The sequence below is a fragment of the Pezoporus wallicus genome, unplaced genomic scaffold, assembly GCF_028554395.1.
Source record: "Pezoporus wallicus isolate ANWC-B61680 ecotype Strahan unplaced genomic scaffold, APGP_CSIRO_Pwel_v1 contig_13850, whole genome shotgun sequence".
In the NCBI taxonomy this organism is placed as follows: Eukaryota; Metazoa; Chordata; class Aves; order Psittaciformes; family Psittacidae; genus Pezoporus; species Pezoporus wallicus.
Genome location: NW_026635243.1, coordinates 573210 through 600323, shown reverse-complemented (window position 1 = coordinate 600323; position 27114 = coordinate 573210). Strand labels below are relative to the sequence as shown.

Here is a 27114-nt window from a genome sequence, read left to right as displayed (position 1 = left end):
CTTAGACAGACCAGAAGATTTGATTTCCAATTATGTTTGGATAATAACTGGGAATGACAAATCCATTTATTAGGATTTAATCAATGAATGTGTAATTTACCCACCATGGGAGCCTATGTCTGCACAGAAATAGGACTGATAGGGTCCGTCAGGATTTGTGCCCCTGCATGCAGCTCTCTGCTTGGCCACAAGCCTCTGGTGTGAATTTACCCCCAAAATGCTTATTGCACACAGGATAATGCCTTACAAAGCAAGTGTGTGTCTACAATGCCTAGAAACGAGCCTGCTTTCCAGGTTCCGAGCCACTAAAGTTTACCCCACCTCATCCTTTCCATAGCATTGTACTGTAGCACATAAATACACCCTTAAAGCTTCAGTTCCACATGTGTAAAACACAACTAAGAGGACTTCCCTCCTTTGCACAGTTGCTGTGAATATTCAAACATGCATTGCTCTGCAGTGCCCAAATGCTAACATACAAGAGAGCCCTTAAAAATCCCAAGTGCAGATCCATGGTTTCTAGGGGCATGGAAAGCTGTAATAAATCTATTTCAATCTCACTTCTCATGCAGGTCACTAAATCTGTGCCTATAATATTAGGAGTGTGCTGGCTAACTGGCCACAAGCTATACAAAAGCCTTTTCTCTCCAAGTTCAATCAAAAGGACAACAGCATATGACAGACCCCTTGTATCTTTTGGTATTTTAGCCTGTCACAGCAGGGACCTCCTGTAGCGCTAGGAAAAGAGGGGTTTTCTGCTGGCCAAGCTAAAGCTAACAAAAATACCTAATGAGTAGAGGAGCTGAGCAGCTCATGCATTTAACTATGTCTAAAGTAGCATGTGCACATGGAATGTGGGCAGGAAAATTGGAATTCCAGAGCTGCTATGAGATATACCTTCAAGTGACCGGTTGCACTGACAAAACCCACTATTTCTGGTAACTCTTTTTACTTCCATTAAAAATATTTGGGAGGGAAATGATATCATTCCTCCCCACCCCCATTTTCTCTCTAGAATAGGGGAAATTCTGCCCTACAGCCTGAACACTGTCACTGACTCATGTCCTGCAAGCTCCTGCTCTGACTCTTCCTTTTCTCCCTCTTGCACTGGTTTCTCTCCCTGCTGACCTCCATCCCTCTCACTCTCTGTGGTGAGACTCAGTGCTGCAGGTGTAACATGCTTCAGAAGAAACTTGCTAGGAGAAGTAAGGCACAACTGACTTTTGGTCTGGAAAGGATCCCATACACAGGCCAAGGAAAGCAGTCAGGCAGGGACAGTGACTACCTAAACACCGGGTAATCCTTGTTCTTTTTCCCCAGGACAATCCTAGCCTATAGGCTTGATGACATCATTTCCATGATAAGTATCTGTTAATCAAACACACAATAATATATAATGACTGAATGCAAGCTGTTGGAGCTCTCAGAGTTCCTGCCATTCCAGAGGGACACTTGTCTTGGATTCCTACACACATGTAGGTGAAAACCTGCCCAGTTTGATTCTGCGTGTCACAGCTCATTAGAGAAGTGCTGTAGTTTATTTATCTGACCTTAAGCAAAGCTGCAGAGGGAGCTGCAGCACATGCAGATGTATTAAAGGAAATGTCCCGTGGAAGAAGTTATCTGTTAACCTTACCTGTAAAGGGAAGCTTGCATCTGAAAGACCAGTAATTAACCAGAGCCTTCTGTAAGTGGGAAACTTGGTTCCATGACCTTTAATCCAAAGAGAAGTATCACTGATGTATTTCCTCCTTCAGTACCTCTGGCAAAGCAAAAGATTCAATAAAACCTGACTTATTCTTGCAGCCTACTGCTGCCTCACTATGAGCACAAGGAATGGTTTTACAAGCTTTTGTATGGCTGAAGTCTATAAGTAAGGGTGGTGAGATGGGCTCCTTCACTGGCATGGATTGGTCTGTCCTTCCCCATGACAATTCAGTGCATGATCATTTATAATAGAGCAACATGCACCTGTGTAACAGGATGCTTCAATTCCTTCTTTATTCGGCGGTGTCTCCATGGAAAAGCACCACCTGAGGGTGACAAGAGTGCTTGCTTCATGACAGAAGAAAGGCCAGATGCTCTGTTACAAAGCCCTGTTCAGGTAATCAGAGGTATCTTCATTTTGAAGTTCTGAATAAAGCTTCCACTCAGGAATTTTGGGAAAACTTTCAGGAGTTTCTTCCATTTGCATGACTAGTGACTGCAAATCTATTGAAAGCTATCTTAGCAATTGCATGTGAAACTATCCCAGGCAGTCCGAGCTCTTCATCACCACCTTATGCCTACATGCTGATTTTCAGCATAGAAGTGTATGTAGTGGCAAGGTTCCACAGGTGCAGGATCAGGTCACACTCTAATTAATGTACATGTCACCAGCAACAGGTGCCTTTTAAATAGTGCACAGCTCAAAGCAGTAAAACTATTTTAAAAGCAAAGCCTGGAACCAAAACCTGTTGTTTCAGGAAACTTTGACTCTGTCATGCCAATGTATATGAGCTATCTGCATTAAATTGTGTTTAATTTAACTCTAGAACTATAGGGCCCAATTAAAAATAATGAGGCCTGTCTCCAACTGTCAGCCTCAATTAGAGATAATGGGAACTGATAGCTCCTGGAATAGATTCATTTTTGTCTGATAGACGCACAGGGGCAGGGGTCTTGGCAGGGGTCATTGGAATAGACCTGCCAACAAAACATGGGTCATTCAAGCTTAAGGAGTCTTAAGGAACCTAGTTATTAAATAAGGAAGTAGGAAGTAAATCAAATCCAAAAGCACATGAATAACCCCAAGAGATTCGTTTTGCTGTTACGTACCCGGATATTGCGATTCATCTGACCATTAAACTGCCCATTCTAAACCAGCAAGATATAGACTGCATAAAGGTTAAATCTATTTGGCAAAAGGAAAACTAGAGAAATAAGTGCCCAACTTCGTATCCCAGTGCCAGTTTTCAGGAGTTTAGCAGGATCAATATTTTCCTCGGGTAATGCTCCAAAAATTGCTGAGCTTTCATTTTACATAAGAGTTATAAAAAAAAAATCATAGAGTGGTTGGAAAATAAACCCAGGAAAAGTAATTTGAATGCATTAAGAACCCTCTCTGTCTTGATAGACATTACATATGATGAGCAGATTAGTTCCTATTCAGCCTCAGCAATAAAAATAGGAGATCTGTCATCTTTTGCTAAGCGCTTTCAAGGCAAATTGAGAAACGTGCCCGAGAGAAGCGAAACCATTTGTCCTTGAAGAACATGAATGGGTGACACGGCGCCTGACAACGCTCAGGCACTAGACAGTCGCTGTCATTTTAGATGAGTAATTCATCTTGAGCTGAGAGGGAGATGTGGAGCTCTGTTGACTGTTTATTCGCTGGAATGACAGTCAGTGTGTGTGAGCACCCCTTGGGCACCGCCCGAGACTGGGAACCTCTCCCAGGAAATGCCTGCGCATCCATTGTCAGCAGCAGTGACTGCAGCTCACGTTGGGCGCTGCCGACACGCCGTGCCTGGGCTCGCCTTTTGTTTCCCTCTGAAGATACCTTTTTAATCTAATGATATCTTTCTCAATGTCTAACGATGCTCCTGCAACGTGCTGCCAATGGCACTTTATCCTCTGCCCCCTCCCCCTTGTCACCTACAGTCATGCTTTGCATTCTAAGTGTGCTCTCCGTGACTCCTGAGGAAAGGCAGAACAAAGTTGAGCATTTGAGCCTCTCCCCAGTGTGACTCTGAAGGAATGTGCCCACTTATAATCTGACCTGTTAGTTTCTTTGTCCTTCCCTCCTTGTACACTAAGAACCTCAAGAGAAGACTATGGCCACGTTAGAACAACACAAATGTGTCATTGCTAAAGTACAACGTAGGGTTACTGGCAATACAAAGGACCAGTGTTTTCCCCTTCCTCCAGTGTCTTCCCCTGGTTGAAAGCATGGGAGGCAGTCACCCCTGGCTCTAGGGGACAACCTGCTTGACTTGACCCATATATCTGTTTATGACTCCATGGCTATACTCACATGGGGATCAGCCTAGGCAGGAAGATCTTTGGAGCCTGAGCCATGACTATCCCTGCATGCACAGAAGAACTTTGCATAGATTTCAATCACAATCCTTGGTTTTAAAAAAACTAACATAAAAATGCCTGCATTTCCTCTAGTTTGAAGCATAGCCAGCTCACGGCATGCAGGTTCTTAAAGGGATCACAATGGGGATGCCTGACTTTCTTCAGCAGGTGCATCCCCTGAATCGATTCCTATTGCTCCACCGAATGCCCTCAATTTGGAATAAAACTGAGATGTTGCTATCACTTAGAGGTGAAGACTGTCACCAACAGAATAACCAGACGTTTATCTTACACTGCCACTTGAAGAGGGTTCAAAATACAAAGAAACTCAGCAGGCAGTAGATGAATTCCCTGCGGCCCCATCTTAGGAAAAAGGAACAGAACCTTATGGAAGGAAGAGAAAGAGACACATAATTCATCTGGACGATAGCAGAGATTTTCCTTTTTCCTGTTGAGTGGCTCTGGCTTTGAGCAGGCTGTACTGGAGCACTCCCCATTCAGTCAGTCACCTACATACTGTAGCAGAAACTGCCAAACAAGTGGTTTATTCTCTTGTGACAGTAACCCAGGAAACAAATCTATGATGACACTGTTACATGCATTCGTGAACTTAGTGGCCTTGTAGGTCACTGGACAAATCTCTCTAAACTGAACTGTTGACAGTTCTTTGCAGGGTTCCCCACAGGAAACTGAAGGTTAATTGACCATTCTTTCAAACCATGAAATGCTTTTGAAAATGTTAGTTTTAAGTCTCATAGGCTAAAATCTGATGAAACAGCGTGTCTGTACCGTGGTGTCTCCCAATTACTGAAATGAAGAATTCTGCTCAGGGAAGGTGCAGAAAGGGTTTAATTGGACTTGTGTGCCATGGAAACAGGAAACACCCCTCATCTAAACTGTGCTATTCTTTAGAGCAGAGATGCTGAGGTAGCAGGATACCTGCTAGAGCAGCTGTACATAGAGCTGACTACTTCTTCATTACCTTAACTTGATGATGGTCTTATTTAGAGAAGAGATCTTAACTTTTCAGTCTTAGATCCTTAGAAAAGTATGCACATGCTTATCATCACTCATATGGATAGCCTCACCGACTTGAAAGGAATTATCCCAGTGTTGCTTTCTGCAGGATGCTTCCACCTGTAAAATTACACTTATGCAAACACCAGGAATCCCAGGAAACACTCAGTGCTCTTGAACGACTGGCAGGCAAGCAGATTTGCTTTTATGAGCTACAACACACGCATAAACCAAGTTACATATTCACCTAAGATTTACTGAAGCTAGGAGGAAAATGGAAATCAATCATCCTGTCACAGCTTGTGAAAGTCCTTTATCATAGTGTCTTTACACATTTGGAGCATTGCCCTGACATCCTGTGGGTGTGATTTTTTATTGAAGATAAAATGTGTCAGTGTATGTGCTGAAGATGCTGCTGAAATAGAAACTAAGAAAAATGGTTTATTTGTTATTAATGTCTTTCTCCAGAAACCCTGAAGAATATTCAAGTGCTTCTAGTCCTGGCTGATAAGCCTGATGTGATCAAGGAGATTTGAGTTCTGCACCATTTAAAACCCCAACCTAGACTATGGCCCTTTCTCTAGCTGTTGTCTTGTCACTGTATTTCTATGTAAGAAATAGCAGTTTACATGTGGCCAGATTGTGATCTTCAGATGGTGTCTGTCTCTGCACAGCTCAGGGTGTAACATACTGGGCAAACTTCATTCCATTCTGTCAAGGTTGGATGATACAGCAGCCTTGCTGGGAAGCAAGGTGGACCCATCAGTTATGATCCACATGTCCATCACTGTGTGAACTAAAAGGACTAAAATGATTTAGTCTTTTAAGGGCTGAATATCCAGCTGTGCCTCCAACTGAGGCAATAAATAGCCCCCCAGAGATGAATTTCCCAAAGTACTTATGCAGTCGACATTGCTTCTATAATAAGAAGTTGTGTATTTACCCAAAGCTGAATGTAGGTGCCTGTAAGGTTTTACCTTTTTTCCTTTCCTATTTTTAAATCTATAAAAAGGAAAAGCTTCCTGTCAGCACAGGTATGGACAAAAGCATTCACTGACGTTATCCACACAACACAACCCATGGAGATCTGCTGGAAACAATCAGGAACATTACTTTAGGGAAAGCTCATTACTACAATGAGACCTACACACCATTCTCTGCAGTGTCCTTCAGCTGTAAATAACCCCCAGTCTACAAAAGAGCAATAAAGAGATCAAACCTGACAATTGTGTCTGCAGCACGCTCTGCTGAAGTAGTTGCTTTCTGTTGACAAACTCGATTGGAAATCATCTCCATCACTGACCAGCAGATGGATTTCCTTCTATATCTGTAAAAAAGAGAACTTTAAAAGTATACATTTTATCCCCAAAATGCAAAATAAAAGAATTACTACCATGCTTACATAGGTCAAGGATTTGCTCTAACTTCACTGTCTAAATTTAGCATGAAAAATTCAGGGTGACAAAAGTTTTTATTCCAACCTTTTACACCTACAGGTTTTAAGAAGGGAATAATTACCTTTTGCACATCCTGATACTAATTGTCACACATGGCACATACACACGTCTGGATCTACAGGCAACTGAATGGTTCAACGAAGCAATTTTAGCTTCAGTCCCACTTTTCCTTTTTCTACACTCCTGTATTAGGCATGGTACTTCTGGAAGTGGTTATTTTCCTGGAGGCTAAATGAAAATACACTAAAACTGCTCCTTAATGAGATTTTGAGGGTTAAAATCTGCTACAGCCTGTGATAAGAGCAATTATGTTGGACATCTGAAGTGGTGGAAAACATGCCAACCAACCAGAATTCTCTTGTCACACACTTACTTCATGATATTTTGTATAATAACCACAGCACTGCACAATTACACTATCTATAACATATGTTTTGCCCCCAAACGGACATGTATTAAGGCAAAATATTCTTGTAGTCCACTCACAAAGATAAAACTGGGCAAGACTTAGGTTTAAATGGCTTGATTACAAACAGACTGTCAGGCTTTGAGTGTCCTTTGGGTTTTGTGGTTCTGCCAGATCTTAGAGCACCTCTAACAACATCTGTATTATCTCTGTAACAGAAGCCCCAGGCCCATTTTTCCAGGCACTCTGCAAATGTACAGTAGTGAGATGGTTTCAGCCACAGAGGAAATCACATACAAAATGCATAGCTCTGTTTAGTATTTTAGAGAAATTCTAAGACACCTACAAGTACAGCGGGAACAGCTGAGGTGAGCAGAGCAAATACCCCCAACTTGTTGTTTTCAGAACTTCACAATTATTCTGTAACACTGCAGTTCCTAAGATTGAACAGTTTCACATTAAAATCAGTGAGTAGGTCAGTGGCAGCTTTAACTTCACGGCCATCCAGTGCAGCAATTCATCTCCATGAGGATGAAGATTCATTTCTTCCATGCCAGACTACCAGCACTTCACACTGAGCAAGACAACTTCCTCCCTCCTGAAACGAGAACAGCAGGTCTTAGGTCTAGGAACAAGAACAAATACTCAGGAACTGCCAAACCCTTTCTAAAGAAATCACCATTTGTTTGTTGCCTAAAGATGCAATAAAACAATAACAGAAAAAAAAAAAAAGGCTAAGAAAAGCAGTAATTGCTTTAGAAAGTGAAAGTGGGATCCTAAAGGGAGTGAAAACCAAGTCTGCCTTTGTTTGGGATACATAATATGAAACTTTTCAGCAGTAAAGGCATTTTAAAGTGTTGCTTTTCCTGCCCAAGCCAGGCACTAGGACCTCCAGTGTCTCTGCCGTACCTTAGCATGAGGAAAGCCTTTTTGTCCGTTACATCCATGCATGTAATCAGCGATTGTGCCTTTTGTAAACCTCAGATTCACCATCTGTATGCTCCCAAGTGGCCAGTGGAGCACTAAACCCCCATCCCCATGGGATTAATCTGCAATTTCACACCAAATGATTTTTAAGGATAATTTGTTACGATACAGTATTCTAAAATGAAAAAGAAACGGTCAAAGCTTTTGCATTGTGATGAGAGGAGGGAGCTGTGAAGTTCCCTCTGTTAAAATGGGGTGTACAGAATCCACTTGCATAGGAGCTTCATTCAGATACAAACACAAAATGTCTCAGGAAAAGAACCTTTGGGTAATTAAAACAGCTGCCTTTTGGTTCTGAGGGGAAGAATACAAACAGAAACAGACAATCTGGGCACTGTAGGGGATGAGGTGTAACTTCCCATCTCATTCAGGGACTGAGGAATTGCATGAGGAAGTTGCAGTTTAAAATGTACATAGAATATTTCACTCTTGTACTGAGGCGAACTGAGGGATGAATTGCAAAGGCACTGAGTAAATAAGGAAGAGCTAAAGAATCCACTCGGTCACATAAAACAAAGCTGGACTGAAGAGTGCAAGGAAATAATTCCTTTTAAAGAAGTGCTACCTGCATTTAGAACCCCCATTTCATTAAAGAGAGGGCACTGATCTTAATTCACATCATCATTTCCTCCACACATTTTAGATACTCAGCAGAAAAAGGATGAAAACTACAAAGTGAGGAATAAGATCCAGGGTCAGGACACACTCATGTCCTTTAACAGAACAGTTGATGAGTAAATACAAAGCTGCTTCCCAGCCATGCTGGGCTCTGCATAGAAACAAGTACCAGACCAAACTGGTCTGAGGTGGGGGAAGAATCTGATTTTACACCCTAAATAGATGGAACATTGAGGTCTTCACAGAGTTCTCATAGATTTCTGCTTTTGAGGGTTCAAGTCTCCCTTGCTTTTTTCTCCTTGTCTGCTAAAGCACACTTGAGAGTGTGGAAAAGAAACCAAACTTGTTTTATGATGACCTCAGCTGGCAGCGAAATGAAATCAGTTCATCACCCAAAGGAAGTTAGTGCAGTTTAAATTATAGCCTACAGAAACTGGAGATCATTTAGGAGAAATTCACATGCAAGAAAGCCAATGCCTTCATAAAGCAAATCCCTCTTTTGCCTCTGTTGTTTTATTGCATTATTTATTTGCTACCAATTAGTCACTCCGAAGAAAGGGAGAATTTAATTGCTGAACATTATGTTCTCTTAAAAGCTACATGTGATTTTACAGGCCACCAAAATAAATTACATAGAAACTGGATGCATACAAATACCTAATAGACATTTCTCTGCTAATATTCACTATAAAAATAACCTCAGCTGTGTCACGTGAACTTGTCCCATTCCTTCACTTAGACAAGCCTATAAATTAATATTTAAAAAGATAAATAATAATAAATATAAAATTACATTTTAATTTAAGAAACTTAGCTAATGCATGTAAGAAACAATACATACTGATATTCCTGTTCCTGCTATTCCCTTGGACAGCAGAATGTCTCCAGTGTAACGTTAACTGGTGAGAAAACACCTAAACCAAGAAGAATTGGTTACAGTCAATCTCTGTATGTCCAATATTTGATTTGCAGCTTACCTGGATTCCAGCTTCCCGCATAACCCAGAACAGTCAAAGAATTCCCCCCAAATATATGGAAGCAACAGCAAAACCACGCACAGTGAATTCTCAGGCAATGCTTAGTGAGGAAACTCTGTTCAAAACTGCTTGGCAATTTTAAGGGTGTTTTAGCTGGTAACTGGCAGACTCCACCACTTGCTCTGCTCAAATCACCAAACCCAGCCTGCAGATACCCATGTGCATGTTTCCCAAGGAACACTGCATGTCCCTGTTATGGAGTCACGGAGTAATTTAGGTTGGAAGGGACTTCAAGAAGTCCTTGCCCCAAACCTGTGCCCAAAGCAGGTGGAGGGCAGCCAAATTCTAAGTGTCTCCAAGGGCAGAGACCCACCACCCCTCTGTGCCCCGCTGCAGCGGTGGAATACACTCATTGGGAAGACTTTCCTCCTAATAATGAACTAGAACTTCCCTTGTTGCAATTGCTATGCACTCTTCTAAGTGTCCCCAGAGGCTAAGCTCTTTATCCCTTGACATTTCAGTCTAAGCTCCCCCAGTGAGCAGGATGGGTATAAACCACCCTTGGTCTCTTTACCTGTTATAATCTGGCCCCTCCAGGCAGGAGGTATGCAAATCACCTGACTGAGAGAAGGGAATCCATGCCCTGAATGGGCTACAACAAGGAAACCAGCCAAGCGGAAAGTCCAACACAATGGCTCGAGTAGATTCCATGCAGGTCTCAAAGCCTTGGCTGGCTTTATCTTTGCCCCCCCCCCCCCCCCCCCCCGCAAATATTAAGCTCCAGGAATGCACTTTAAAAAGTGGCATTTTTGAAGTTTCGAGGTAAGTATGTAACGAGTGTAAGATGGTAAGATGAACCTGGAGTAAGTTACAAGACCCAGCAAAACCTATTGCTGTAACTAGGGGAACACTTGCAACTGGGCAAACTCTGTGCTTAGGCACGAGCACTGCTATGACTTCTTTTGTTCTGCTTTTGGTTCTCCAGATGTGCTCAGCCTTGATGCTGAGAAGTATTGATCATTCTTTCTATTGACAGTAATTAACAGAGAGAGATTTGATGTTCATCAAAGTGAACAGATTCTCATTAAGAGTGGAAGATCTCCCCAGTCTTCACGTTCCATTCTCTCGTGCGGTAAACCGTCAAGCTCAAGGACATAGGTTCCTTGTAAGTCTTTTGGGTTTTCATTCTGAAAGTTTATTGAATGTATTTAGATTTCATTTCAGAAGGCTCCAGGGAGATCTTAGAGGAACCTTCCAATACCTAAAAGGGCTCAAAGAAACCTGGAGAGGGGCTTTGGACAAGGGCCTGTAGGGACAGGCCAAGGGGAATGGCTTTAACCTGCCAGAGGGGAGACTGAGATGAGCTCTTAGGCAGAAGCTCTTCCCTGTAAGGGTGCTGAGGCGCTGGCACAGGGTGCCCAGAGAAGCTGTGGCTGCCCCATCCCTGCCAGTGCTCAAGGCCAGGTTGGACACAGGGGCTTGGAGCAAGCTGCTCCAGTGGAAGGGGTCCCTGCCCGTGGCAGGGGCTGGAGCTGGAGGAGCTTTAAGGTCCCTTCAACCCAAACCAGGCCGGGATTCTGTGATTTCTGTACTTATGCCTTGCTATGCAGAGTCCGTATAAGCTGCTTCCATCACGGATTTCAAACTGCTCCTCTATAGAGGCCACCTCTGATGACAAATAAGGGTGGTGCCAGTCCTGATGACGGGCATACAGGCAGGAAAATCTGGTCTTAAAACCCAGGTGAGCCCAGGGCAGCAGAGCCTGTGGCTGACCCTCGCTGACACCGGTCTGACCTCCACTGAGCCATTTCACTCGTGTCCTTCGGGCACTCGGGGGTAACGCTGCCTGTAACGCACTCCTGTGCTGTCAGACTTTGCTATCCGATGGGCACACCATGCTTAAGAAGCCTCTGGTGAAAGAGGAAGCACAAGTATGAAGGTCAGAGCGAACTCTTCCATTAAACACTTTACGTATGCACCTACCTAAACAGAGGTGCCCACATCCACCCCCCACACACCTTGCCCCCCCCCCCAGCCCCACCACCCTGGGTCCCACCTGTCCCTGCCCGCCCCACAGCCCGCCCTCCCCTCCCCGGCTGCGGTGCCCGCTCTCTGGGCCCGGGACCCGTCTCCTCCTCACCCCTCTGCTCCCCGCCGGGCCGCCATGTTCTGCCCCTCTCCTCACGCCCGCCCGCCGCCGGGCCCGCCTGAAGGAGGCGGCTGCTCCCGGGCGCCTTCCCGCGGAGGAGCCGGCCCCGGGCTCCGGCGGGCTCAGCGGCGGGGAACGCGGGCGGGGAGAGGCGGGCCCGGGCGCTGCCTCCGCACCCCTCCCCGCGGGGCAGCGGGCACCGGGGTCCCTCTGAGGCGCTCGCCCCGCTCCGCGCCCCGGGGCGGCCGCGCTCCCCCTCACGCGTGCGCTCCCCCCGCGCTCCAACCGTTTGAACGCGGGGCGGGTCCCCTCCCCCTCGCAGGAAAGTTGCCCGAAGTTGGGCTCTTTGGGGCTTTTTCCCCTCTTTTGGGCGTTATTTCCCCTTGAACCCCCCCACCGCTCCCCGCTCGCCCTCCCTCCCCACAGCCCGGTCCCCCGGGCGCTGGCGGGGCGGGACCCGGGGACCGCGGCGCTTCCCCCGGCCCTGCCCCGGGCCTGACCCCGCGGGCGGCCCCGGCCGCGCATGCTCCAGGCTGGACAGCTCCTGAGAGGGAAATTTAAACCCGGGCTGGAGCCCGGCCCCGCCGGGACTCACCGCGGCTCCGCGCCGCCGCCGCCGGCCCCTCGCAGCTCCCGGTGCCCCTCAGAGGGCCGCCAGCTCCGCCGCGCGGAGCTCCGGCTGGGCCCCGGCCCGAAGGTTGGTGCAAGGCGCGGGGCGCGGGGTGCGGGGATGCGCCGGGGTGGCCGCTGCGGAGGGCTCGGGAGCGCCCCGGGGCATGGTCCGGAGGTGCCGGGTTCGGTTCCCGGGCTCCCCTGTCCCCGGGCTCGGCCTGGACCGCGGCGCAGCCCCGAGGCTTGCGCATCCCGAGCGCTTTTGGGGTGTTTTAGAGCAGCCCCCAGACCGGGTGCGGGGGTCCCAGCTGACCCCGCTGCTCCGGGCCCGACAGCCCCCTTGCTCCCTCCATCGGGGCAAGGTTCCCATTTGGAGCTTTGGATACTTCCTCCTTCCCTAAAACGTTTCACTGCATTGCCTGGTCCAAATAAGCCCAGTGCACCTGCAGGGCAAGGGGATGGAAGTTGGGCTTTCCTTCCCTACAGCCCGGGGCTCCAGCTGCGATTCGTGGTCCCCCGCCGCTGCTGAAGTGCTGGATAGCTACTGCTGCCCGAACAGCTTCCTGCGGCTTCCCTGTCCGTGCCAAGGAGATGATAGAGAGCGATATCCCGTCCATAATGTCAGGAATCCTTAGGAATTCAGGGCAAAACCACCACCCTCCACAGGAGTACAGGTGAGGCTTTTACCGATCTCAACAATACACGCTGTGCTGGCGCTGAGAACTGATGTTGTTTCCCCATTATTTCCTAAAAACTTCCTTAGCGCACAGAAATCCACTTTTCTCCCCTGTCTTTTTAAAGTTAACTGCGTTTTTTCTCCCCTCTGAATTGCATTTCTAAGCTGCTGACCTGTTACAATGCATTACTTGTATAGAAGCATTCCTGTTTAAAGTGTGCTGACGCTAGACTATGTTGGATAAACGCACCTTCAGCGCCTTGGGTTGACCTCACAGCAAACTCTCTCAGCTGTACGAGTGTTGCCAGAGAGGGATATTCTTGTCAACTAACAATTACTGAGACGTTCCCTTTCAGATCCCGTTTTGCATTGCTATGAAGCAGTCACCAAATCAAGTGTAATAGACACCAGAAGAGCTTTCTGTTAAAACAAGCACTGACGTGTCTTGTAAGATGGGTGGGAGCAGAGCTGTGTTTGATAACTGACCTGTACCTATGTGTCTGATACCATTTGGAAGCGTTGCTGGGAGTCACGGGGTGGTTGTGCATGAATTACAGCGCACTGGGTTAACCTGGGTTACAACTCCTCACATGATGAAAGTTCCAGTACAGAAGAGCAGAACGGAGCCCAGCTCCCATAGTAAAATAACAACTGTATTTTCTTGCTTTAATGTGAGGAATGAGAGATTATCACCTCCCCTCCCAGCCTGGGGGGGTTCTCACCCATTCCCATGGTGGGAATACCCATGCTCCGCTGCAGGTATTCTTCTATCAGCCTCCCTCTGTTCGAGATGCAAACCCTGTCCCGCAGCCTCTCGCAGCTCAACAAGTGATCTGTTATACTGTGTGCAGCCGCTGTGGCACGCGGGTTGCGGAGCCCTGTTTTGCTGTTTACTAAAGCCCTGCTTGCTCCAGGCGTTGCTGTTGGCTGTGTCAATATTTGTAAAGAAATGATGCAGTATTTCATGAAGGGGCTGTAGGAGACAGGCTCTGGGTGCTTAAATACAAGTCTGGAGCCTCAGTGCCCTGAAGAACGTCCCACTTTAACAAAGACCCTTTTTATGGAGAGAACTATTCTTTAACTCATAGCTGCACAAAAAAAAAAACCTCTCTTTTTGGGAGGAAAGTCAGGATTTAGCTTGCTGCCAATACAGGATTCCAAGAGTTTCTTCTTTTCCTGAGAAGTCAGCTGCTTTTAAAACCGACTTTCAATCCTCTGCTGACCATTTTGCACTGAAAGGTCCCAGTTCTCTCCAGCTTCCCCCCCCCACACTTGCGATTTCTTTAACGCAGCTTTAAAATGAATGATTTGACCTCATTTAATAGTGGCGAATTCTGATAAAGACGCATAAAATCTGAAGTGCACCATAAATGCAGAGCAGCATTTGTCCTGCTTCATGAGAAAACACTTTGGATTATGTAAAAGAAAATCTTTTGGACTGAATGATTTTAAGGAAAGAATAGACCTGTCAAATTCTATCAGCTCTGTTTACTCTCCTGCTGTCACCACAGTCCAAGACTGGAACCCACAATCCCGAGTGCTCCATGGGGGAGCATCAAGGCTCCACAAAATGGGGAATGGCCTCCAATTAGTGAGTGGGAGGCTGGGGCTGTGCTCAGAATACTGCTCTGTCTCACTCAGAATCTTTCAATGGGACAGTTGGACTTGGAGGAGACCAGGCTTTCCTGCAGGAGTGCAGGAGGAAGCTCTGAAGAGGGAGGGAAAGCACTGCCATGTAAGCAGGGGATCAAACGGGCTCATAGGAAGAGGTTTTCATGGGTACAGTTTGAAAGCAGGGGATTTTAGTGATTTTTATTTATTTTTTAAACCTATGAGGGAAAGAAAAAATCCCTGATTTTATCAGATCTTTGAACTCCGTGGATCCAAAGCATCTGTAATACATTTGATGTAGCGCCTAGAGTAGCAATGAGGATCAGACTGCTATGAAAAGTCCAGAGACTATTTGTACTGCAGTAAAATGATTTTAGACTGAGATCTCTTCTAGCTGTGGGATACAAAACATCCTGATGTCCAGGAATGATTAAGAGCCATCGTACCTCCTCTGATACCTATGGGTTTATGGCGCTGCCACTGCCTGACTACTAGTGCCAAGTAATACTTCATATTCCAGTGTAAATACCCCAGCCTTCAGTATTTTCATGCTTGTTGTAGTGACAAATATTTCCAATGATTTCATTTTGCATTTTAGGGAATAAAAGTAGAGAACTGTAACACACTGTGGTCTTCAAGCAATAGTTTTCATTGAAATCTGCACTCTGTCCTTTCACAGTCTAATCTGATTTAATGTACTTATTTGTCTTGGGGACCATCCCATTACCAAACTAGGTACAGTTACATGTGTACAATATTGTACAATATTGTACAATAAATCACAACCTGAAAAACAGGCCGTTAGAAGGGAGACAGCAACTTGCTATTGACTATTTGGCGTATAGGAAAATCTGAATTTAAGGAAGCAAATCATCACTTCAGGTAACAGTGTGGCATCTATAGTTTGAAAGAAGTAGCTAAAATGCAGAATTCTATTTGAAGAAATAACATTACTTCAGGTGTAAAGCTGACCCTAGATCAAGATAAATTAACTTCAAGTTTTGCAGCTCAATAGTTTGTGTAAGAACCCCATCTCTATGCTTTTTATATTGCTATGTATTTCCAGTCCATAGAAGACTTACGCAGTGTTTTGAAGGCCTTGCAACTCACTTTCTATACTTATTAAACAGGAATTAACTTTTAAATGGCTATCTTTTGTGATCAGAAGGTGTTACTCAGTCATTAACCATGTAACATATAAGTAAATTACATCCTCCTTTACCCCATTTTAACAGTTCCTTTGGTTCTTCACAAACCTGCCTGCGTTCATTAGCTCTTCAGATAATCTGATTCGTTTTTCATTGTAATAATTATGATAGCAAAGTTTAGCATAAAATCGTACACTAAGAAGCAAGATACAAACATTGCAACTGCTGTAGTTCATATATTAGGGATGTGACTGCATTATGGTGGTGAAAAAGGCAGGAAGTCTTTATCCTCATGGCACATGGTACATTTTAGCTCTCCTAAGTGGTTCTGTCCCCAGTGGGGCTGGGAGTTTGCCTGAAGGACATTCCTGCAGCCAAAAGGCTCCAAATGCATAACTGACAGAACCATAACTGCTCCCAAAGAGCATGCCAGGGTCCATTCCCCGACACCATGCGTGTTTGACTGGGACCATGGCTCCGTGTGTCCAAGTTGTTCCACCACAGTAGCTGCTTCATCCTTTAAATACACTTGAGAAACCTCCTAGGACCCAGCCAAACTCAGGCCACTGTGGATTGATTTAAGTGGATTAACTCAACTGTTCCCTATGCAGCTCCTGCAATGTGCTGGGCACTGTTAATAAAACATTGTGGCTCTTGCTCCTCAGACTGTCCTGCAGCTGCAGGCAGAGATGGGCAGGACAGGTCTGTACCCAGGCAATGTCTTGCTTCCCAGGCTCACCATTTCACATCTTACCTCATGAGCAGGGCTTGACCTCCCGTTCAAAGCATGGACACAGAAAAGGAACTCCTCAGCACTCCTGTAGCGCTGCTCTTATCTCACCCATCTTAATCTCATCGGTGCAGAAAGCAGAATTGCTGCATGACCACAGCAGCCAGTAATGCACTTGAGATGGGTTCTTGCAACAGTGCAACCCAAAGGGTAGCGTGGTTTATATTCCCTTTACACTGGGGTAAAGAGCTGCAGCAATTGCAGGCAGGTGAATCAGCTCAGTGTTAACAGACAGCAGCTGAAGCAATGTTAAAGGAAAAAGCAGCTTCCCAGGTAGATAATGGTCCTTTAATAGAAAACATCCCGGTGGTGCTTTACGCTTTAACACACTGAGGAGAAGCTCACGTTGATGTCAGTCCCAGGTTTATGTTTTCATTGGTTTATTTGGGGTTTTTTATAGCAAACCAGCTTGCAGAGTCACATCCCAGCTGCATTTGCCAAAGCCAAACCCAGCCAGGCCAGAAATCACTCAAAGAACCTAAAGAAAGGGAAGAGAAAGGTGTGCTGGCTGTGCCTTCAAAAGGTAAAGAGGACTTAAAGACCAAAAGCAGGGTGAGCTGCTGGCTGGAGCAGGAGAGGAGCTGGTGCAGACACAGGGAGGAGAGAGGCAGGAGGCAGACCCTGGAGTGGGTAAAAGCACCTGCACGGGAGGAAGATGGGAAGAGAAGTGCATAGGGAGAAGAGGCAGAGCAGAAGGGGATGGCGAGGTTGACTCCTTCAGTCAAACAGGGAATGCTTCTCCCCATGGAGACAGCTGGAGAGTCACAAAACACACGTTTTCCTTGTGGTGTTTTACGTGTGAGAAATCACTGTGTGTGATCTGAGGACATTGTGTAACCCCAGGCAAAAGAAACCAGGTGCTCATCACCACTTCAAGCAGAGGTTTTCTTAGGACTCTTCCTATTCAGGTGTCACTCCTAATCTGCTCCTGCTTGTTGGCCGGTTGTATTAAGCACAGGCAAAAGCTCAGGTGTCAGTGCTGCAATGGTAATGGATAAATATAAATAGTCAACCTATGATGCTGTTGATGAGACAGTCCCTGTAGTCTCCAGTGACAAATTTGCCATACCAAGGTGTTTGCTGATGTAGAAGTGGATAGTTCACATTCACAGTGGTGATGAACCTTAGATCCAGCTCTCAGCACAGCTCAATGTAAGAAAAGACGGTAAAGCTGCCTCTCTGAATACAGATCCCAATTCAGCCCTGAAGTTAGTTGCAGAGTCCCACAAGGTAATGGCAGGAATGGATTGGATGGGTATTTTGGGTAGTGTGTGCTGGAGCAGATAGCAAAGACTCGTGCTGCCACTGAGTATCATACCTGTAACATAGCGCAGGGGTACATCCTCTGATGCGAAGAGGAGAACTGGGGCTCAAACCCTCAGCATCATGTGGATTCTTCCTCTGCAGGTGCCTTTCTAGGATAGAAGCACACGGAAACAAGCGTGGTTTCCTGCAGGGGTTTGAAAGGAGCGGGGTAAAACCCAAGCTGCATCATTTCATCACACCTCTATACGGGACACCAGGCTTGCAGCGCCCTTGGGGTCACTGCCACCTCGTCTGCCCCGGCTCAGCCCATGCACCAGGCAGCCCGGGGGAATGTGCAGCTGGGGAGGGGTTTGGTGCGTGCATTCCTTACGGCCTATCGCTATTTGTCTCATTTACATGCTCTGAAAGGAAAGAGCTGCTTTGACTACAGTGCCCCATTGTGCCAGGGGCTGTGAGCACCCGTCCAAAGGCAGGAGCTCTGACTCCTGAAGTTTGCCCTCGAACGTGAGACAGAAAGGGCAGCGGAGGGAGGCACAATCCGAGTCCATGGGATATCACAGCATGTACTATGTACTGTCATTCTATGATCCTATTCTACTGATCCGTCTGCAGCTGTCCTGGCACAGGGCAAGGGCATTGAACCCTATGAGATGCAAGTGTCAGGTATTCGTATGCACAGCTCTGTCCCGAGGCAGCTAGGTTAGCATTCCTTCACTAAAAGCAGGGCACACATTGAGGCTGTGCACTGGGAGACAAACTGGGTTTATGCTGCAGCATATACCTGGCCATGCAAAACCTCTGGGCGTACTTTAAGCAGTTTCACCTTCTTTAAGACATGAAATTTCAACATTGGTTTTGAAAACAACCTGAAGAATAATCCTTAAACATGAAATATTTCATTCAGATTCAACAGACTCTTTTTTTTTTTTCTCCATTATTCCTGAAAACAGTTATTCTGACAATCAAATCCATTCAAAATAAAAAGGAGTGAGCAGCCAGAGGTGGTTTTAAAAATGCTGTAAACCCAAATTCAGATGTGCTAAGGTAGGAAAGGGAAGGAAATGTCTTTGTCTTGGAAGAAGAGAAGGCTCACACATTTGTCCTGGTGTTAGATTATTGCATCTTGGCATCTGTTTAAAGCCAAGGGAGTTGTGGCTGCCCCATCCCTGGCAGTGTTCAAGGCCAGGTTGGACACAGGGGCTTGGAGCGAGCTGCTCCAGTGGAAGGGGTCCCTGCCCGTGGCAGGGGTTGGAGCTGAAGGAGCTTTAAGGTCCCTTCCAGCCCAAACCAGGCTGGGGTTCTGTGCTTCTAATAACTTAATATCACCTAAAAGTCCAGTCACCTTCCTTGTCCCTGTTTGGGCTGGCAGTGCAGGTCGGCATCATGGGGATGCTGAGCGGGATCCGCTGCGAGATGCTCACTGGCGAGTAGGGGAGGTGCAGCTGCAGCTTCCGATGGCATCCAGCTGTGCCCGGAGCATCACCACTCATTCCCACCTCTGGGAAGAGCACCGGGACGAGCGCAAAGCCGCCGTCTCCCAAGAAGCTAAACCGGGGGAGGCTGCAGAGGGCGGCAGTGCGGGACGGATGCGCTCACCCCATGCCGAGGGCATGTGGTGGATTCAGTGCCTGACAGGAGGCGTGTGCTGACCCTCACCGCCCATCTGACCCCGCTGTTTGTCGCAGGAGCTTCGGTGCCTGGGAGCACTGGCAGGGGCCGGGGTGCCAGATGGCACGGGATGCGTGCTGTGTGTCGCCTGCCATTCAGGCACGTTAATGGGAGGGTTGGAAAGAGCAGGAGAAGAAAAGGGGGGGGGGGGGAACAATTAACCAAGAATCCCCAAAACAATGGGGGCCACGTGCCGGCGGGCAGCGGTTGCTGCCGGCACAATGGGTTATCGGCTCCCCATGAATGAGCCCAACTGTTGCAAACCACATGAGCCTGCCCAGTTTTCAAACCTTTTACTGCTCCTGTTTACTTCCAATCCAGCCAATCTCCACGCCGGGAATGCCGTCACCTGATGGGCTTCTTCTGTCTGTAAGTCCCAGGCCTCACCAAATAACTGAAGAGTGGTAACCATGGCAATGCTAATTATTGTGCTGTAACTACAGTAGGAGAAAGGGACCAGGGGAGGCTGGGAGAGAGCTTTGGAGGTGGTTTCTGGCCAGGATTCCAGGTTTTGGCTCCTGGTCGTGTGTTTTGAGCCTTCCCCCCCCCCCCTTTTTTCTTCTTTTCAGACTCTTTTAACAAACAAATAAATCACCCTCTGCTTTCCAGAGCTCCTGGATAATGGCTCAGGGAGCTTGGATACATGTTTCTGGAGGTCGTGAATAGAGGGGCTGAAAGCCCCTGGGCAGGCAGGCACTGGAACTCTGCCCTGCTCTTTTGAGCCGATTTAGGGGAGTCTAAAACATAAAGGATGCTTCAGCAAGAGACCAGATTTATTTAAGGCTCCTGTGCCATCATTTGGCACCCAGCACCCGTCAGTAGCATACATCTGCGGGAGGGCTCTTGACAGCCTCTGTTTTGGAAGCAAAATCAACTGCAGTCACCTGTACTGTGCTATTCTCTATGTTAGTTGAGTGTTTTCCTGGACCTGGATCCCTTTGGGTTTACCGTGGGTATCTAGTAATAACTTCCTGACCTGTTCTAAGGCGCCTACGAAGTAGGTTAGCCTTTCATTTACAATAGTTCTGTAATGGGAGCTTTGGCCATACAGGAATCATTGAGTGTTCTAAACATATCTCTGTATTTCAGTTCTGGGCCATGCACTCTGTCAGAAGCATGAGATAGAGGATGCAGAATGGGTCAAACCCAGGGCTTTAACCCAAAAGCAGCCTCCCATCGTCGCACTGCTAACATCAGGGTGGGGGTGAGTGTGCATTCAGTCCTTGGCTTTGCACTTGGAGCCTTTAGTATGCCAAAACCTCCCTAATGACTGTTCCACACACTTCGTGGCTCCTTGTTTAGTACCAGTAACCTCATAGCTGGGAATGGCAGCGATGAAAGGCTCGTCCTGTGAAGTTCTGCTTCCGCAGCAGCTGGAAACGTGAGCTCTGGTACCCCGGGCACCCCTGCTCCCAGCGGGGCAGCGATGCAGGAGCGTGGCTCCCTGCTCACCTCTCCTGCTGTCCTGCAGGCTCCTGGCTCCCGAGCCCTCCCAGCTGAGTGAGGACGAGCTCCCCAGTGACTTGCAGTCCTTGTCGTGGCTGACATCTGTTGATGTCCCTCGGTTACAGCAGATGGCCAGTGGGAGGATGGATTTTAGCCTCGGTGCCCAGAACGCGATGCTGCAACAGACAGGTAAACTGCCGGGGTGTTGAATGACTGCTCTTTGAACAGGCACGGCTTCCCCCTCCTCCTCCCCTCCAGGCCAGCTTTCCTGTTAAGTGCATTACATTTTGCTTCCTGTCAAACAGACCTGGAGCCTGTTGTTGCCTGGTAAGAGCATCCCCAATCTTTTTCCTTCATCCCAAGAGGCAGTGACAACAGGGACCTTAGGATCCAAGTGGCATTCCTGCCCAGTGTAACTGCTGGTGCCTTGTTGTGTGAACTTGGGCACCAGAACTCACATTTCCACAGCTTGGACATTAACTAATCAGGCTTTCTCATTTGTTTCAACCCTGCTAAAATCCAGAGTAACTTGTTGACCCCCTACTTGTTTGCTTCACACACAGCATGTTTACTTCACACACTGACCGCCTGCCTTGCCTTGTGAGCATCCTTTAGGCAAACACCCTTGTTCCCTGAGGCAGTCAGCTGAGAGAGCTCAGTGTATCCCCTTCTGGGGTACAGATAGTGCTGGATACGGGGGGCTTTCTGTTTTGCAAGCTCCCGTGTGTGCAGCAGCACTGTGGACTCTTACACAGATTCATCTCCCATTCCCTGCATAACAAACCTTAGGAGCAGCTGATGGCACCTTGGCCATTTGTGAAACACTGGGTTCTTTGGGGATGGAAAGCCAGCAAGCTGTGATTATCCACTCCAGAGCTGAGCTGGGCCCAAGTGAAAGGCAGTTACTGGTAAATGGCAGCTCTCTTTTCTGAAGTGCACTTGCATGCAGGCATTCATTGCCTTTGCTTTCTCCAAAACAGGTCCTGTGGCAAACAACCTGCACTCGACAGGAGCACCTGGAGCAATGATCCACGTCCAGGCCAGCCTTCCACAGGGAATCCTGGGCCTCAGCTCTATTTCAACGCATGGCACGAATGTAAGAGCAGCCCTTGATGGTTTATTGTTGCCCCACTTCTCTTAGCAAAGACGTTGGTAACTTTGAGACTGACACAGCTGGTGCCTTTATCTCAGCAGATGAGCCAGTATGCTGTAGGTGGGCAGCCCTCTCCTGGTTTACAAACCCAGCAACAGCTCTTCCCTCCTCCTCCTCCTCCTCATTCACAGCAAGTGTTTGCCCTAGCACAGAGCACACAACAGGTACTGTGATTTGCTTGTTGTCTGTGTCTTGAGGTACCCCCCAAGATCACATCTAGAACCCTTAAAACAAAACTAACCCAACATCCCTAAAGCTACCCATGGACGTTTTGCATCCATGTTTTCCTTCTGCACACAGTGTAACCCAGCAGCAATCTACAGCACATCCTATGGGACTCAGCCCCACTACTCTCAGCCGCGCCTGGCTCCTCACTCTGCCCAAGAGCTGCACCCAAAGCACTACCCCAAGCCCATCTATTCATACAGGTGAGTGGAGAGCTCTCGGATAGCTCTTGAGCGCTTGTGAGCAGTAACCCCATGGTCAGCTGTTTGTGCCTGAAGAGACGGGGCTGAGGGTGCTAGACCAGAAGGCAGCAGGACGGCTAAGTGCCTGCACTCTGTTCTTTCCTGCATTTCTCTGTCCTCTAGCTGTTTGATCGCCATGGCACTGAAGAACAGCAAAACAGGCAGCCTGCCAGTGAGCGAGATCTACAGCTTCATGAAGGAGCACTTCCCCTACTTCAAGGTACGCGTGCACCCCCAGGGCAGAGGCAGGTCCTCCCCGGTACTCGGGTCCTGCCTCACTTCACCCACGTCCTCCTGCCCCTTTCAGACAGCCCCCGATGGCTGGAAGAACTCCGTGCGCCACAACCTGTCCCTGAACAAGTGCTTTGAGAAGGTGGAGAACAAACTGAGCGGCACCTCCCGCAAAGGGTGCCTGTGGGCTCTCAACCCAGCCAAGATCGACAAGATGGAGGAGGAGATGCAGAAGTGGAAGAGGAAGGACCTGGCCGCTATTCACAGGAGCATGGCTAACCCAGGTAGGGCTCATGGTGGGGTTTGGCTGTGGGTATGAGAGACAAGAGGGGACAAATGGCTGCTCGGCAGGGATGGGTGAATCTGCCCTGCAGCAGCCTCCTCCTCTGCTCAGCGGAAACGTCCCCATGCTCTGTGCTGAATGAACTCATTCCTGCTGGCCTGAGGTGAGACCCAGCAGCAGGAGGAGGTAACTCCCCACCTTCACCATGGGTTGTCTTCCCCCCACTCCGTGCTAACAGACCCAGCACCACCCGAGCAGTTACGCTGCCTCCACTGTTAGCAGTTATAATGTCCCTTTTTAACACAGTTTTTGCCTGCTCCTCTGCAAAACTCACCCTTCACTAAGACTTTCCCATTCACAAAGACACATGCAGCTTTCAGGAGCTCAATATTGGCAAAATCAGCTGGAGGTTTTTGCTGCAAAACCTACCTTTAATCAAGGATAAATCACTTTCTGCTTTGCTTAAACGAAAAGTGCCATTGGAATTGTCAGGAGTCTCTCGTACAAATCTCATTTGAGATACAAACCAAATTCAGAGCATCCCTCTGAGCAGGAGCCCTGCTGAGGATGCTCGGTTCTGCCTCTATAGGTCAGCTGTCAGTGGTGTTGGCTTGGTTGCCCGGTCTAAGTCACTTGGGATCGCTTCTTTAGCTCAGTTTAGGGGCTCCCTGCACAAAGCCTGTACCTGTGCCACGTGTCTCACGCGTGACAGATGCTGCCCATTCGGTTCTATGGCAAGAGCATGGGGTCGCGCTTGCTTGTGAAATGCTTTGGCTGGTCCCTGCTGGGGCAAAGGGGTTAAACTGTCTCTTCTGTCCCTCGGGAACGGGCACTGCTCGTGCAGAGGAGCTGGACAAGCTGATCACCGACAGACCCGAGAGCTGCCGGCGGCCCAGCAAGCAGCCCGAGCCCGAGGTCTCTGCCCTGAGCCGCATGGCAGCAGCCCAGGGCCGCATGTCCCTGGCGCAGGTGCAGCCGCAGCCGCTGATGACGCTCTCGCTGCAGTCCATGCCCCTGCACCACCAGCTCCAGCCCCAGCCTCGCATCTCCCCGGACTCACCAGCACCCGCACAGAGCCCTCCTCTCCACAGCCTGCCTGATGGGAGCCACAGTCCTCTCCCACACCACCCCATGGGGCGCGCGCCGCCGGACTTCCTGAGCGTGACGGCGGACATGAGCACGGAGGTGGATGCTCTTGACCCAAGCATCATGGATTTTGCATTGCAAGGTACAGGAGGAGGAAGCTGGGGTGGGGAAGGACATGATTTATGTCCTGAATATATAACCAGGGGTGTAACCGAGCTGAAAACTCGGTGCTGGCTGCTGCAGTGTGACTTACCTGGTCCTCAGTGCATTTCTGCCCTGTGCTCGGTGGGACAGCAGCCTATCTTCATGGTTCAAGGGCTGGCATTGCAGTAGAGGTGAGCAGGGACATCCAGCTGCTCTGCATCCAGAGCTCTGCTTTTCCCCTTCTGTAAAAGAACTTCCCCAGCTTGGCAGGGCCCCTGGGTTTCTGGTCAGCACAGGGTGGGTAGATGCTGCCCAGGGAGCCCTGCATTCCTGGAACCAGAGGATCTGGGGGGGAGGGACCAACGCAGTTGCTGCTGCCTTTGCACTACAACCTGCAGCACTCACAAGCAGCGCCGGTCCTAAGCAGCTGGCAAAGCCCTCATGTTACAGACCGAGCCCTCCCCGGGGGGCCCGGGTGGGTTGGATGCGTTGCTGTGACCAGACTTTCCTGCTTCCCAGGGAACATATGGGAGGAGATGAAAGACGACAGCTTCAGCCTCGACACCCTGGCTGCCTTCAGCACCTCCCCGCTGCACCTCTCAGACTGTGACCTGGGCCCCCCCGGCCTCACGCCTGCCTCCAGCGGCAGCGATCGCTCCTTCTCCGACGTGCAGGTCACCGGCCTTTACACCACCTACGCCGCGCTGGACAACGTGGCAGCGGCAGCTCCGTACATGAACCCCCAGGGCAACAAACCCATCGCTCTGCTCTGAGCTTTGCACCGTGCCGGGGACCTCCAACACAGGGGCCGGTTGCTCCCGGCCATTGAAATCCAACCTGAAAGCAATAAGAGAGCTCCTCCTGCAGATGCTGTTTCCTGGGACACAGCACAGGATGCCAGGATAAACCAAACTGTCACTATTGGAACAGCTTTCACCCATTGGAAGGCTGAAGAAGGGGAATGGACCCTGGTGCTGCAGGACTGGGGAGCTCTCCCAAAGGATGGGGAAGGCCTCAGACTAGAAAGTAACAAAGGTTAAAACCAGCCCAGTTAAGGTGCACACACTGGGCTCTGGACTTACACATGGATGCTTTTGGGCACCACTTACACAGAAGCCAGCAAGCCAACGGGCAGGGCAGCACCAAGCTGGAGCCCAAAAAGGGTTGATCCTGCACCATTGCATCACTTTTCCTAAAGTGACCAAATAACTGTTGCCCTTGAACAAGGACCACCCAGGCTCTGGAGCCACTTGCACCACTAACGCTTTCTGGACGTTAACTATTGTTAATTTATTGTTATGAGGTAGGAAAAAAGGAGGAAAAATACTAAGAAGTGAAAAATCCAACCCATAGCAAAGAACTGTTCTATGTAGGATTAAAAGCAGAGCCCTTCCCTGTGAAGGGAGTGGAACTACTGAATTGTTAAAGTAGGTTTTAGGAATGATGCCTGTTTTTAGGGAGTTTTAGGGGGTTAGAAGTGGTTAGATCTGTGCATCGTGCTCCTGTCTGTTCCGTGCTAGGCAGTGCTCCTCTTTGTAAATTTATTTATATTTATTGCTATGGAAAGAAGTGATGGGAAGTTTGTCAAATGCTGCAGTGCCCTGCTTTACACCCGCTAAGTTATTCATGCTCCAACGCAATGAGTTCAGCCACTGTTGTTACGCTACCTTGAAAGAAGCACTTTGGACACTGTGAAACTCAAGTGTTATAAAGAATAACTCAGAGACCAAATATTGTAACTGTTCACAACGCTCTCTCCTGATTAACCTAGTACAGCTGAGGCTGATGTAGGCTTTTACACTGTCAAACCCTGGTTTATACCTGGTGACAGCCCTGGCAAAGGATGAGGAGCCACCTGAGAATCTACAAAGTTAATGGATGTTGGAATTCAGCATTTAGTCTACTCACACCTCCGTGACCATGGAGCAATGCTCACATCTCGTGCTCCCTCTGTTCCTGTGCACCCATAGACACGCCTGGGTCCTGGGGTTGCATCCATGCGCTCGCAGGCTCCTCACCGCACACTGCAGGACGCTGGAGCTCGGAAACCTCACTGCGAAGATCAGGGGCTGGAAAACGCCTGTGCCTGAATCTTGCCCCCAGGCACCTCTTCCAAAGGATGCTCCGCGTCCCCATTGACTGTCACGAGCGACCCTTTGCTGTGAGCGGCGGCAGCGCCGCTTCTTCATGTGTTAAATAAACGTTTCTTAGCACTCAGCCCTCGACTGTGGGTGCTGTCACGGCGCCGGGGGGCAGGCAAGGCGCTGCCCCGCTGCCGCTCCCCGTTATCAGCCATTCCAAGGCTATTGGAGATCCGACGCAGCCAGGAGACACTTCCACGGGAGTTAGGGGTGAGGAGCGGGTGCTTCTCCGCAGTCTAAGAGCGGGGGGGTTCAGAGCAAAGCATCTCATCCACTCACAGGGGAGTCATAGTGCCCATCTGCAAAAGGAGGGGAGAGCTCCCCTCTGGAAGAGCAGCTTGCCCCAGGCTTCACTGCTCCCCCCCCCCCCCCCCCATTCCCAAGCCGAGAGTTTGCCCCTGGCTCAAATCCCAGAGGAGAGGAGGAGCTCACAGGTATGTGGGATATGAGCTCTTCCTGCCAGCCTGCTCCTGAGAACCCAGCTCAGTGCATGGAAGAGCTCTGGAGCAGGGGGAAGCACACACAAAGGGGATGCTCAGGGCTGCTCCGCACCGCAGCGGCGTCGGTGCTGCAGGGAGGGGGCTGCGCAGCGACAGAGGCACCGACCCCTGCTCGGATCCACCACGTTTAGACAACGACAGCAGGAGGAGGTCAGCAGAGCTGCCCGAGAGCTGGGCTCCCTTTATTGCCTGTGCCTGGCTCCCGCACAGCCACCACCA

General features: G+C 48.6%; 2 protein-coding genes across 3 annotated transcripts in view; one reads left to right on the top strand and one right to left on the bottom strand.

Annotated features, from left to right (window-relative positions):
* MYO1H (myosin IH) overlaps nt 1–6401 on the bottom strand; it is a 37109-nt gene extending 30708 nt beyond the window's left edge. The window contains exon 1 of the mRNA XM_057412979.1: nt 6299–6401. The gene's annotated coding sequence lies outside the window, so the exon portion shown is untranslated. The remainder of the gene's footprint in view (nt 1–6298) is intronic.
* Nucleotides 6402–12655: 6254 nt separating this feature from the next.
* Nucleotides 12656–25313, top strand: FOXN4 (forkhead box N4). Of its 2 annotated transcripts, none has more exons than XM_057412269.1 (9): nt 12656–12959; nt 20916–21079; nt 21871–21986; nt 22085–22207; nt 22344–22471; nt 22634–22730; nt 22818–23025; nt 23869–24252; nt 24774–25313. In XM_057412269.1, the coding sequence occupies exons 1-9, from the start codon at nt 12877–12879 to the stop codon at nt 25025–25027; spliced, it is 1557 nt and encodes a 518-aa protein (XP_057268252.1). In that variant the 5' UTR covers nt 12656–12876; the 3' UTR covers nt 25028–25313. The 2 variants fall into 2 exon arrangements, with proteins under 2 accessions (XP_057268252.1, XP_057268241.1); XM_057412258.1 differs by having other exon boundaries at nt 22082–22207.
* The last annotated feature ends 1801 nt before the right edge of the window (nt 25314–27114 follow it).